At 38.6% G+C, this 13,076-nt stretch overlaps 1 protein-coding gene across 5 annotated transcripts in view; it reads right to left on the bottom strand.

The window, feature by feature from the left end:
• The window catches only part of IMPACT (impact RWD domain protein), a 41,919-nt gene that overhangs the window by 28,191 nt on the left and 652 nt on the right, over positions 1-13,076 (bottom strand). For 4 of the 5 annotated variants that reach the window (XM_055102387.1, XM_003830279.6, XM_034944030.3 and 1 more), the window contains exons 2-6: positions 12,316-12,444; positions 11,442-11,494; positions 9,983-10,045; positions 2,443-2,528; positions 145-267 (exon numbers count right to left, since the gene is read on the bottom strand). In XM_055102387.1, the coding sequence (XP_054958362.1) occupies positions 145-267; positions 2,443-2,528; positions 9,983-10,045; positions 11,442-11,494; positions 12,316-12,444 (454 nt within the window). The remainder of the gene's footprint in view (positions 1-144; positions 268-2,442; positions 2,529-9,982; positions 10,046-11,441; positions 11,495-12,315; positions 12,445-13,076) is intronic. The other variant, XM_034944029.3, reaches the window with a different exon arrangement.

The following is a 13,076-nucleotide window of genomic DNA, read 5'->3' as shown; positions in this document are numbered from 1 at the left end:
CAGGAAAAAATTAATCTTATCTGCAAATTAATAACTCCTTCCTAAAACTGGAGAAAATTAGTAAATTTCTCTATCATCTCAAAGAACAATACATAATACTACCAATCCACTCTCCTCAAAAGAAATTAGTTAGTAACATTATACCTGTCCGAGTTTCACTGATATCAAAATCCAGTGCTTTAACCGAACTTTCCGGCTGACATGCTAAAATGAGATCATCTTCACATTCAACATCTTCCTCTTCAGTTTTCTTCTTTACATCTGAGCCTATGTGAATATGAGACACAATTACTTTATGACGCAGGTAAGAAACGATGCTTTTTAAAAAAAATCACTGGGTCTTGGGTTCTAAATACCACTCTTCAACGAAAGGAACCAGCACTCAGCCCATAGGAGAACTGGTTGATTCCTGAGTTGGAGCAAGGAAACTACAAGATGAACCTGGAACCTCATGTGGATCCACAAACTGGGAAATGCTCAAAAAGAGATGGGGCTTATAAAAAGAACACAGGAGTTAACCTGAAGGGGCTCTTAAAGGTCAAAGCTAGAACAATTTGAGCAACAAAAAAATATGATCGGATGGCATTTTAACCCATGGACTGAAATAATATACATGAGTCCATACTGATATAAATAATAAACAGATAAATAAATACATAAATGGGAAGAGACATCCCTTCCTCATAATAGAATTCCAATTACTAAATGAGGAAGGAATGAAGAAAATAGAAAATCATCATCAGGCAAACACCACAGTAATAAATATTGTTGACAAGTTCCATGGATACATACTAAAATTAGTGGCAGAAAGTTTAAGGAGAAACAGGATATTAGCATAGCTTCAAAGTATCTCCCTCAAGCTACAAAGAGAAAGACAGTGACTGCAATGGTTAATCTTACATGTCAACTTGTCTAGGCCACAGTACCCATATATTTGTTTACTTTTGTTTGACACAGAGTCTCATTCCGTCACCCAAGCTGGAGTGCAGTGGCGCCATCTCAGCTCACTGCAACCTCTGCCTCCCAGGTTCAAGTGATTCTCCTGCCTCAGCCTCCCAAGTAGCTGCAATTACAGGTGCGTACCACCACGCCTGGCTAATTCTTGTATTTTTAGTAGAGACGGGGTTTCACCATGTTGGCCAGGCTGGTCCTGAACTCCTGACCTTAGGTGATCCACCCACCTCGGCCTCCCAAAGTGCTGGGATTATAGGCGCAAGCCACTGTGCCCAGCCTCAATACCCATATATTTGGTTAAACACTATTTTAGATTTTTCTCTGAAGGTATTTTTTGGATGAGATTAACAATTAAGTCAGTTGAATTTGAGTAAAGCAGACTGTCTTCCATATGGGCCTCATCCAATCAGCTGACGGCCTTAACATTAAAAGACTGACCTCCCCAGAAGAGGACATTTTTCCAGCAGACCATCTTTGTTTTCAAACTGCAACATTCATTCTTCCCTGGGTCCCCAGCCTGCCAGCCTATCCTGCAAATTTTGGACTTGCCACCTTCCACAACTGTATAAGCCAATTTCTTAAAATGTATTTCTCTCTCTTTGTGTGTGGGTACATACACACATGTATATACACACATACATTCAATTGGTTCTGTTTCTCTGGAGAACCCTGACTACAGGATTTACAGTGGAGACATTTGGCGAACACCACCGTAACCGAGACATCAAGGTAAATATCACCAATAATAAGGCATATGATACAATAGGCACAGTGGCTCACACCTGTAATCCAAGCACTTTGGGAGATCAAGGCAGGAGGATCACTTGAGCTTAGGAGTTTGAGATCAGCCTGGGCAACATAGGGAGACCTCGTCTGTAGAAAAAATTTTAAAAGTAGCTGGGAGTACACCACCACTCCCAGCTACTAATCTCACTCCAATCATGAGAAAACAATGGACAAACCCAAATTGAGGGGCATTCTACAAAATAACTATCAGTGGTCTTCATAAGTGTCAAGAGATTATAAGTCAAGGAAACACTGAACAACTGTTTACAGACTAAAGGAGAGTAAAGAGAAACAACAATGGAAAGCAATGTAGAATCCTAGACAAGACCCTAGACAGAATGGGACAGCCCAAGGTTTCATAACATTTTCAGAATGGCACACAATTTAAAACTTATGAATTATTTCTGGAAATTTCCATTTAATATTTTCAGACAACAGGTGACCACAGGTAACTGAAACCATGGAAAGCAAAATCTCAGATGAGGAGGAATACTGTAATACAAAATCAAAGAGGCTAAACCTTATAGAAATAAATAACTATAATTACATGAGCAATTAAACTTTTCAGAGAAACTTGGATTTTATAATATACAAACCATAAACCAGAATACAGATTTTCACATTAAATTTCAACTAGAGTATCTACATTAAAATGTAGTTATTATAAGTTAAAAGAGTATTGATAGTATTTTTCAATCCTACCTGGTTCTGTCATCTGAGATTTTTGTATAAGAACATCTCTTATTTTCTCCACCCACAGGTAAAGAATACTTTCACCGATATTCTGACTAAACAAAATTCAGGGGAAAAAAAAAAATTGTTATTTCAAAAATCATCTTCTCAAATTCAAGAAGATACAGACATTTGCAATCCAAGACATTATAAACAATCTAACCATTTCTTTTTTAAAATAATTTATAAAAACCTGGGGTTTATCAACATTTGTGTCTGAGTATTTAATACAGGTTATAGCAACGTTAAAAATTCCAGTTGACTCCAAAATTAACATGGCTTACTTTAAAATAAGCAGAAGAGCTGTAACCAAAGAGGGGAATAAACATTTCCAAACTAGATGGATTAAAGAAATATAAATGTGACTTTGTTTCTGTAAGTGGATACAATCTTTCAGTATCGATGTCTGATCATTGCTTGCTTTTTAAACTTTTTTAAGAATTTCAAACCCCTTATTTGGTACACTTATCATTTAGTATACTTATCTCAACAAGAAAGAATGTAAAGCATATGGGAAACTCCTTCAGGGAGTCAATTTACAAGACCTAAAAGACAATTCAACAATTTTATATTCATATCTTGTTTCTGACAAAACATTCTATTGCCTAAATTGATTCATTTTGGTTCCAAACGATGTTTGGTTGCCTCAGGTAACTAAATCCATCTCAAAGGATCACTGAGAAAAAGAATGTGTCACAGGTTTTAAAGTCATGTCCATAGTTATGTTAAATGACGGTAACAGCAATAAAATAAAGGCCCAAGTGTCTGCTCTTTAGAAAAAGACACTAATTGTAGGTAAGTATGGTATGTGTTTAAAGATATCACCACACTACTATATAGCAACACCTCACCTCCTTCCTCTAAAAGTTTCCCTTGAAACCATTATCTCTCTTTATCACTACTCATCAGCACCCACCAAAACTTTCAAAACAAGAGACAGAAGAAAACAACATTGTTTTTAAATAATTCTATACCCTCAAATCCTCCCCATCACACCCACAATTCCTAGTACTAAAACTAAATACTTGTATTGGTTGATATAACAGTAAAGCTATTCACTAAAATGCACTAAGCTGTGTGAAGTTAAACTAATCACTTGATCTGAGTTTCTGTCACCTAATTTTCAATATTATAAGCTGGATGAGAAGATTTTTGAAATAAGAATATCCCAGAGCCGGGCGTGGTGTAATCAAAACACTTTGGTGGGCCGGGGTGGGCAGATCACTTGAGCTCAAGAGTTCGAGACCAGCCTGGACAACTTGGCAAAACCCCATCTCTACAAAAAAAAATACAAAAATTAGCCAGATGTGGTGGTGCGTGCCTGTAATACCAGCTACTCAGGAAGCTGAGGTGGGAGGATTGCTTGAACCTGGGAGGTGGAGGTTGCAGTGAGTGGAGATCGTGCCACTGCACTCCAGCCTGGGCAACAGAAAAAGACCCCTTCTCAAAACAAAAACAAAAACAAAACAAAAAAACCAGGCCAGATGTGGTGGCTCACACCTGTAATCTCAGCAACGTAGGAGGATAGCTTAAAACCAAGAGATTGAGACCAGCCTGAGCAACAGAAAAAGACCCCTTCTCAAAACAAAAACAAAAACAAAACAAAAAAACCAGGCCAGATGTGGTGGCTCACACCTGTAATCTCAGCACCGTAGGAGGATAGCTTAAAACCAAGAGTTTGAGACCAGCCTGAGCAACAAAGCGAGACTCCGTTTCTGTAAGAAATTAAAAAACTTAGCCAGGCACAGTGGTGTGTGCCTGTAATCTCAGCTACTTAGGAGGCTGAGGTGGGAGGATCACTTGAACCTGGAAGTTTGGAGGCTGAAGTGAGCTATGATTGCACCACTGCACTCCAGCCTGGGCGACACAGCAAGACTTCATCTCAAAAAAATAAAAAAATAAAATTTTTAAAGAACAAAAAAATGATAGCTGCTAGTTTAATGCTTACAATATTATCCCCTTTTTACAGATGAGAAAACAGACACAAAGAGATGACACTATTTAAAAAACTGACTCCAAAAGCCTGACTGAAACAGCCTTAACCTCAGCTCGACTAAACTTTATATGGGCCCATTCCTGACTCTAGGTCCTTACCTCCCTTTTCTTAGAGCATTTTCTTCAGAAAACTTGTCATTGTAAATTTCTTCTCCATCTCTTTGAGATATATGTAAATCTTTTTACAGAAAACTTTAATTGGTTTTACAACCCAGGAAATGTCTTTCTCAAGGACCTGGAAACCATCCCTTTGAAACACAGCATCAAAGAAGACACTGCCCTTATCTTCCAGTCTCTGTGGGAGAATAGGAGGCTAACTTCAACGGGTACCTATTAGTAAACACAGATGGCCTACTCACAAAGAGAAATATTTGCAAACTCAACAATAACTCAATATGCCCAACACACCCGATTAATGGCCCCACATAATATCTTTTAGTACTTTTCCACTAGCTCATCCTGGCCCTTAAAAACCCTTCTGCCTTTTGTTTCAGAGGAGTTGAGTTCACACTTAGTTCTGGCCTCCTTCCCCTATTGCAGTGGCCTTGAATACAGTCTTCCTTGTCTGTTTGACTTTATCCAGTGTAATTTTTGATTCAAGAAGCCTCACTCACCAACATTAAAATCTAACATTCCATGATACATCGAAATGTGAAGAGATGTAGAAAATTTCAAAAATTATTTTCTCAGATTTCTAAATTAAATATTGCTATAATAGAGGATCACAAAGTCAAATACTATAAAAAACTTGTAATCCTTTTCATTTTCTCTTAAACAGTATCATATTCTAAGTATTTTAAGTGTATTTACTTTTTGTTTTATCAAAAGTTATTTTCATTTATTCAAAATATTCACATGCAAAATATTTAAATAAAAATTAAGGACTGGGCACAGTAGCGTATGCCTGTAATTTCAACATTTTGATATGCAGAGACAGACAGATCACTTGAGGCCAGGAATTTCAGACAAGTCTGGGCAACGTAGCAAGACCCCTTCTTTACAAAAAAATACAAAAATTAGCCAGTGGTGGCACACCTATAAACCCAGATACTCAGGAGGCTAAGGTGGGAGGATCACTTGGGCCCAGGAGGTCAAGGCTACAGTGAACCATGATCATGCCACTGCACTCCAGCCTGGGTAACAGAGATAGACCCCACCTCAGAAAAAAAAAAAGTAGGTACAACCACCAAATATACATCTAATTAATCACCAAATCCTAGCTTTTATATATATATATACACACATATATATATACACATATATATACACACATATATATACACACATATTTATACACATATATATACACATATATACACATATATACACACATATATATACACATATATATACACATATATACACATATATAATACACATATATATACATATATACACACATATATATACATATATACACACACACACACATATATATATATATATATATTTTTTTTTTTTGGAGACAGAGTTTTGCTCTTGTTGCCCAGCCTGGAGTGCAATGGCACGATCTCAGCTCACCGCAACCTCTGCCTCCCGGGTTCAGGCGATTCTCCTGCCTCAGCCTCCCGAGTAGCTGGGATTACAGGTATGCACCACCACATCCAGCTAATTTTGTAGAGATGGGGTTTCTCCATATTGGTCAGGCTGGTCTCGAACTCCTGACCTCAGGTGATCCGGCTGCCTCAGCCTCCCAAAGTGCTGGGATTACAGGCATGAGCCACTGCGCCTGGCCAATATATTTTTAAGTATTTCTTTAACTGACCTTCTTCTCCATTCATATTCTTTTTGCCTTAATAAAGGCCTCCACTATATCCCTCCTGAGTTACTGACTGCTCTTCTAAAGAGCCCCTTCCCTTCTTCACAGGCTTACTTTTTATATATTTATTTTTGAGACAGAGTCTCACTCTATCACCCAGACTGGAGTGCAGTGACTGAACCTCGACCTCCTGGACTCCAGTGATCCTTCCACCTCAGTCTTCCAAGTAGCTGGGATTACAGGCACGCCCCATCACACCCAGTTAATTTTTATGTTTTTAATTTCTATAGAGATGGGGAAGGTCTCACTATGTTGCCCAGGCTGGTCTCAAACTTCTAGCTTCAAGCAATCCTCCCACATAGGCTTCCCAAAATGCTGGGATTACAGACAAAAGCTACCACACCTGGCCCATGTTTAATTCTTAAAAACCTATATTTCCCCCTTGCTGCCCTCTGCTGGAATTATATGGAAAATATGATTAAAAGTTGTCACAAAAGGCCAGGCATGGTGGCTCACGCCTGTAATCCCAGCACTTTGGGAGGCCGAGGCAGGCGGATCACTTGAGGTCAGAAGTTCAAGACCAGCCTGGCCAAAATGCTGAAACCCCGTCTCTACTAAAAATACAAAAATTAGCCAGGTGTAGTGGTGCACACCTGTAATCCCAGCTACTCAGGAGGCTGAGGTACAAGAATTGCTTGAACCTGGGAGGCGGAGGTTGCAGTGAGCTGAAATTGCACCACTGCACTCCAGCCTGGGCAACAGAGCAAGACTCGGTCTCAGAAAAAAAAAAAAAAAAAGCTGTCACACAAAAGTTTTAAAAATAAAGCCAGGTGTGGTGGTATGTGCCTGTAGTCCCAGCTACTCGGGAGGCTGAGAGGCAGGAGGATCACTTGAGGCTTGAGCACAGGAGTTCAAGGCCAGCTTGGGCAACACAGTGAAGTCCTATTTAAAAAAAAAAAAGTTTTAAAAGTAATATGTGTATTTCTATTTAGACTACATGTGTGAAAATAATACCACCGGACCAAGGTTATTCGAGCGCGTTAAATAAACAAGACCCCATATTCCACCATTAGAACAAACTATATTGTAATCTCTGACACTTCGTAAGTCTCAAATAGCTCAAGTGAACTAGTTAAAGAGAAAAGGAAAGTTGTGTCCTGTGGGAAGGTATCTTTTAGTAAAAGGAGGACTTTTGGGATAGGGGATAGGCAGGTGAAGAGCCACTTCTGAGTGTATGACATTGTACATGGGTAAGAAAAAACGCTAACTGATGAATGTGATTAACATGATGGAAGCAGTGTGGAAAGATTTTCAAGGAGGAGGAAGTGGTCAATACCACCAAAAGTTAGGTAAGAGCTGAAAAATGACCACTAGATGAACAATTCTGGTGTTAATGGTGAACAAATCCACAGTATACTGATCTTATTCTACTGGGGGGGGGGGCAGATAAATTGGCAAATATGAGAGGATTATAGAAAGAAGTTTGTTGGGGGCACAAAAGTTGGAGTGGCCAGTAATGTTAGGGAGAGATATCAGAAAACATTTAATTAATGAAATACTTATACTTCCGCCAAGGATGACGGAATCACTAAATGGGGACCCAAGGAAGACCATACTTGCTCTAGGCAGGAATAAGCAGAATGGATTCCACAACAACTTACCATTTTCTAATTAAGTATTTTGGGAGGAAAAGAAACCTGGCCTGGATCCCAGGGACACAAAGAGGGACTGTCACTGTACCAAATGGAGTGGCCACCTAGAACATATAATACAGTCCTTACTAGATCCTGGATTACAGTAAAACTGATATTCCAGAACATTATTTGTTTTACTAAATTATTTCATTAAAATTAATCTAAATCATAGATATTTCCTCTCTAGACAACTGCATTAGCCCCCTAACTGATGTCCCACATCTACTCTTGCTACCTTCCAAACACTACTTCAAACAGAAAATAGAATGATCTTTTTTAAATGAAAATATTATCATGGCCAGGCACAGTGGCTTAAACCTGTATCTCTGCACCTTGGGAGGCCAAGGCAGGAGAACTGCTTGAGGCCAGGAGTTTGAGACCAGCCTGGACAACAAACCAAGGCTCCATCAGTACAAAAAAATAATTTTTAAAAAAATTAGCTGAAGGCAGAGCATGGTAGCTCACACCTGTAATCCCAGCACTTTGGGAGGCCAAGGTGGGTGGATCATTTAAGGTCAGGAGTTCGAGACCAGCCTGGCCAACATGGTGAAACTCCGCCTCTACTAAAAATACAAACATTGGCTGTGCGTGGTGGCGGGTGCCTGTAGTCCCAGCTACTCGGGAGGCTGAGGCTGGAGAACTGCTTGAACCCGAGGGGCAGAGGTTGCAGTGAGCCAAGATCATGCCACTGCACTCCAGCCTGGGCAACAGAGTGAGATTCCATCTCAAAAAAATTTTAAAAAATTTTTTAATTAAAAAAATTAAAATTAGCTGGGCATGGTGGCACGTATCTATAGTCCCAGCTACTCGAGAGACTGAGGTGGGAGAAATTACTTGAGCCTGGGAGGTCAAGACTGCAGTGAGTCACTACTGTGCCACTGCACTCCAGCCTTGGCAAGAGAGCAAGAACCTGTCTCAAAAAAAAGAAAATCTTATCATGGCACCCTACTACTTAAAACCCTTCTCTGCTTCCAGCTATTCTTAGTATAAAGACAGAATCTTCAACATAACCTACAAAACTCTGCAGGACCTGTCTTGTCTACCTCTCCAGGTCCTTTTCCTACCATATTCCCTCCATCTCATCCTGTCTCTTACCACTGCATATCACCATTACTGTTTCCTGTAATGTGCCAAGCTCCCCAACACCAAGCCTTGTGCTGTGGCCTCTCACTGGAATTATCATCCCCTAATTAACTCCACTTTTCAGTCAAACAAGCCATCCCTCACCTCCTAGACTATGTCAGGTCTTGTTTCAAACTCAATTAGTTTTGCATATCTTCCTTTCATAGAACTTACCACAGCTATTGTTATATTCATTTTTACAATATTATAAGTAATATCTCTCCCACACCATAAATTCTAACTGCCATGAAAAAGGGCACTTCTGTTCATGCTAGCCATACCTGCACCCAGGATCTAGTACAGTGCCTGCCATGTAATATTTATTGAATGAAGGAATGAATGAAAAATATAGCCCATCAATAGATTCTGAGTCTTATGGCCTAATACAAGGGAAATTACCATTCAAAGTACATAGACATTTAAGAAATAATTACGCTTAGGATTCTGTAATCAATTTCATTCTACATAGCCTATGAAAATACCAAATCAAGAGCAGTATCTCTGAATTTACTTTGACAAGTTGGCTAAGTGTTTTTGTTTTTTTCATTAAGATCCTTTTAGCAAATAATTTTTTTTTAATTTATTGAGATTGAGATGGGGGTCTCACTGTATTTCCCAGGCTAGTCTCAAACTCCTGGGTTCAAGCAATCCTCCCATCTCAACCTCCTGAATAGCTGGGATTACAAGCCTATGCCTAAGTGTTTTTTACAGTTGTTAGCTCTAAATATTACTGTATTTTTGTATCTAAGTAGAAGCTATCAAATGTATATATAAAATTATATAACTAACCTTTCGAGGTCTCTTCAAGTGAGTCCTTTTTGTTAAAGCAGAAGTAGCTTTAAAAAGTTTAGAAAGGTTCTAACAAAGGGTTCACAGGTTCAACAAAAGCCCACAATACAATCACTAACAAAATTATTTTTAAAAATCGCCTGTCACTTACATATATATTTCCTCAAGGCTATTTGATAAATCCGCACGTTCTTGCCCTTTAAGCCAAGGAGCACTAAGATTAAATAAAACAATTAAGAAGATTATTCAAGGATTATGTTTATACCTCAAATTACTGATCACATCACAAATAAATTTTTTTGGCTTTAAAAAATTATTTTCATAAATGGTCTTATATTTGTATAAATCTATATAGTTGCAAAATGCTTTCATTAGCATTAATTCATTCAGCCTTCCCAAGAAACCATGACAAAAACAAAACCCACACCAAAATTACCCTGTTTTAATGGTTTAAAAATTGGCCAGGCATGGTGGCTCATGCCTGTAATCCCAGCACTTTGGGAGGCCGAGGCAGGCAGATCACGAGGTCAGGAGATCGAGACCATCCTGGCTAACATGGCGAAACCCCGTCTCTACTAAAAATACAAAAAATTAGCCGGGTGTGGTGGCGGGCACCTGTAGTCCCAGCTACTTGGGAGGCTGAGGCAGGAAAATGGTGTGAACCCAGGAGGCGGAGCTTGCAGTTAGTCAAGCACGCCACTGCACTCCAGCCTAGGAGACAGAGCAGGACTCTGTCTCAAAAAAAAAAAAAAATTTCTGAAAAGGACATTTATGTTTATAAGAATTCTATATCTATCATTTGCAATAAATAAAAATAAAAATTTACAGAACCATTATTAATAGTAAGCATTAATGCCATGGTTTTAAAATATGTGCACAAAAAAAACTAATAGGTACAAATTCTAGTAATTTTGTTTTTTTTTTAAGGCTAATTAAGTGAAGCAGTGGGAGTGAAGAAGAAACAAAGAAATCTAACCAGTTGTGATCAATTACTGGTTATAAACCAATCACTGGTCTACAATCAGACCGGCCTAGTAACTGAGATTTTTATGCAATTCTGTTCCCAAGGGTTTATACATATTACTAGGTGATGGGGCCAAGGTAGATGAAATATCACTTGCATCAACAGGTCATGGCTCATAAAGATTAAGCTCGGGCTGCTAAGAAGATGGTTCGTCAACATCAACGGGGAAAGGGGCAGGGAGAAACACCAGAAGCATCATAAGTAACTCCTGGAAGGCAGGCAGTCTTACAGGTACATCAAGGAACTGTGGCTAGGTCAGGAGATCTAGGTTAGGAGTAACTCTAAGGGCCAAGGTTTCTAGATTACTAGGCTAAAGAGGAAGGTTTCCTTCCTCATCTCTAAAGACAATTCTGTACCTACTTCACCTCTACGAACCTTGTGATTCTCTTTTATACTAAGTGGCATATTTCATTGTTTTATAGAATTTAATTTTTATTTAAATGCTCTATACCAAACCCAAAAGGTATTTTTAATTTCTATATACATGTTAATAAGAAAGGTATTTTATGTAAACGCAAAGTACAGTATAAACATCTTTCAGAATAGAATCTTTTTATAACAATATAAATGTAGAAATACAGCTTACTTCAACTGGTAGATAGGTGGAGCTGTACCTGGGTATTCATTCGGCAGCATCACCTACAATGCAGGTTCAAAAACATCTGTTTACACTTCATCAAGGTTCAAAAGTAACCATATTTATAAAGCTAGCAACTGGACAAAAAAGGCAAGGAGGACAGAGATGAAAGGAAAAGGAAAACTGAAATATGGACATTATACCCTGACCCCAAGTGGATGGAGTGGCATTATAATATTTTCTGGGTACTTTTCAGAAGAAATACTACAAAAATCCTAGGAAACACTATTAACTATATGAAATAGCTAACATATAATAGAGAACCATACATACTTCTTTTCAAATCAGTATTATAAAAACAAACACTGGCAAAAACTGTTTTGCATCCTTTATGTTGAAAGTACATACAAGCAGTCATCAAAGATTAAGCACTAAGAAAAGCCATAGCTGACCTTTTCATTTATTTTATCCTAACTACAACTTATCATTGATCATTGATTCTCAATTAATAAAGAAATGACTGTCTCCTCTACGAGTCATCTACATTACTAACCTCTCTTTCCTTTTAAATGTTAGCCATCTTTCCAGGTTTGGACCCTCTCCTACCAGATGAAGAGAAAAATGAAGGGAAGCAAAACTACAGTCTCTCAAGGGTACATTAACACTTTTAAATGATTAAAAGCATTGGATTAGAAAGACTGGAACTATCAATTAATGTATGATTTGAAAGTGATCTGAGATGTAACTGCCCATGTGTTTAATCATTGAGAAAAGCCAAGAACAAAGATAATTTAGAAAACAACACAATCATTAGAATACAGAAGTCAACAATATAGTTCATACTGTAACTGAAAGATGGCTGCAAGGAAGGGGGGGAAAGTACCTGCAAGCAAAGTGTCCATTTGGGGTCATCTATATCGTCGCTAATTCTAATACAAAATATTTTGGCACAGTCATCAATGACACACCACTCCTCGCCATAAATGGCTGCCATTGCTACAATTTCCTCATTCTGAAAGAAATTGATTTTTTAAAAGTCAACAAATGTACATATCTTAAAATCCCATTCTTACTACTTTATAAGGTATTCAAATTCAACATTACCAGAGTAGATCAAAAATTCCTAGATGAGCCTCAACAGGCCAAGTGTTTCTTAAGAGCAGGTCACCATGTTCTGCTCTCTGGGTGGTTGCTAGGCGCTACTCCAATGACTGGAGCCAGCCTTGCTACTGCATTACTGTGCTTTTGGCCACTATTGAGTCAAAATATAATATATATGCACTCCCATACTTTGTAGCGACCATTCACACGTGAAAAGATAAACCTATCTTCTCTGTTCCACCTTCTCTTTTTTAACAGGTAATCTCCACTCCTGACTCCCACCCCCAATAGCTCTGCCCCACATTATCTGTGTACTCCTGCTGGGTGTCTCACTGGTTCTTTCCTATTAAATTTTGTGTTGGGGGGAGATGGGGAGGGGGTACACAAGGACTAGATGGATGGTTGGTTGCTTGGTAATCAAACCCTTAAAACAGTTCATAAATTATTCTTTGGGCTTGGGGTTAAAAAAGAAAAATAACTGGAGGACCTAAAGGGAAAAGATGGGAAGCAAAGTACCCATTCGACTTCGTAGCATTTCATTTT

This window comes from Pan paniscus, chromosome 17 (assembly GCF_029289425.2).
Source record: "Pan paniscus chromosome 17, NHGRI_mPanPan1-v2.0_pri, whole genome shotgun sequence".
NCBI lineage: Eukaryota > Metazoa > Chordata > Mammalia > Primates > Hominidae > Pan > Pan paniscus.
Note: the sequence above shows the minus strand (reverse complement) of the source record. Positions and strands in the feature narration are given on the sequence as shown.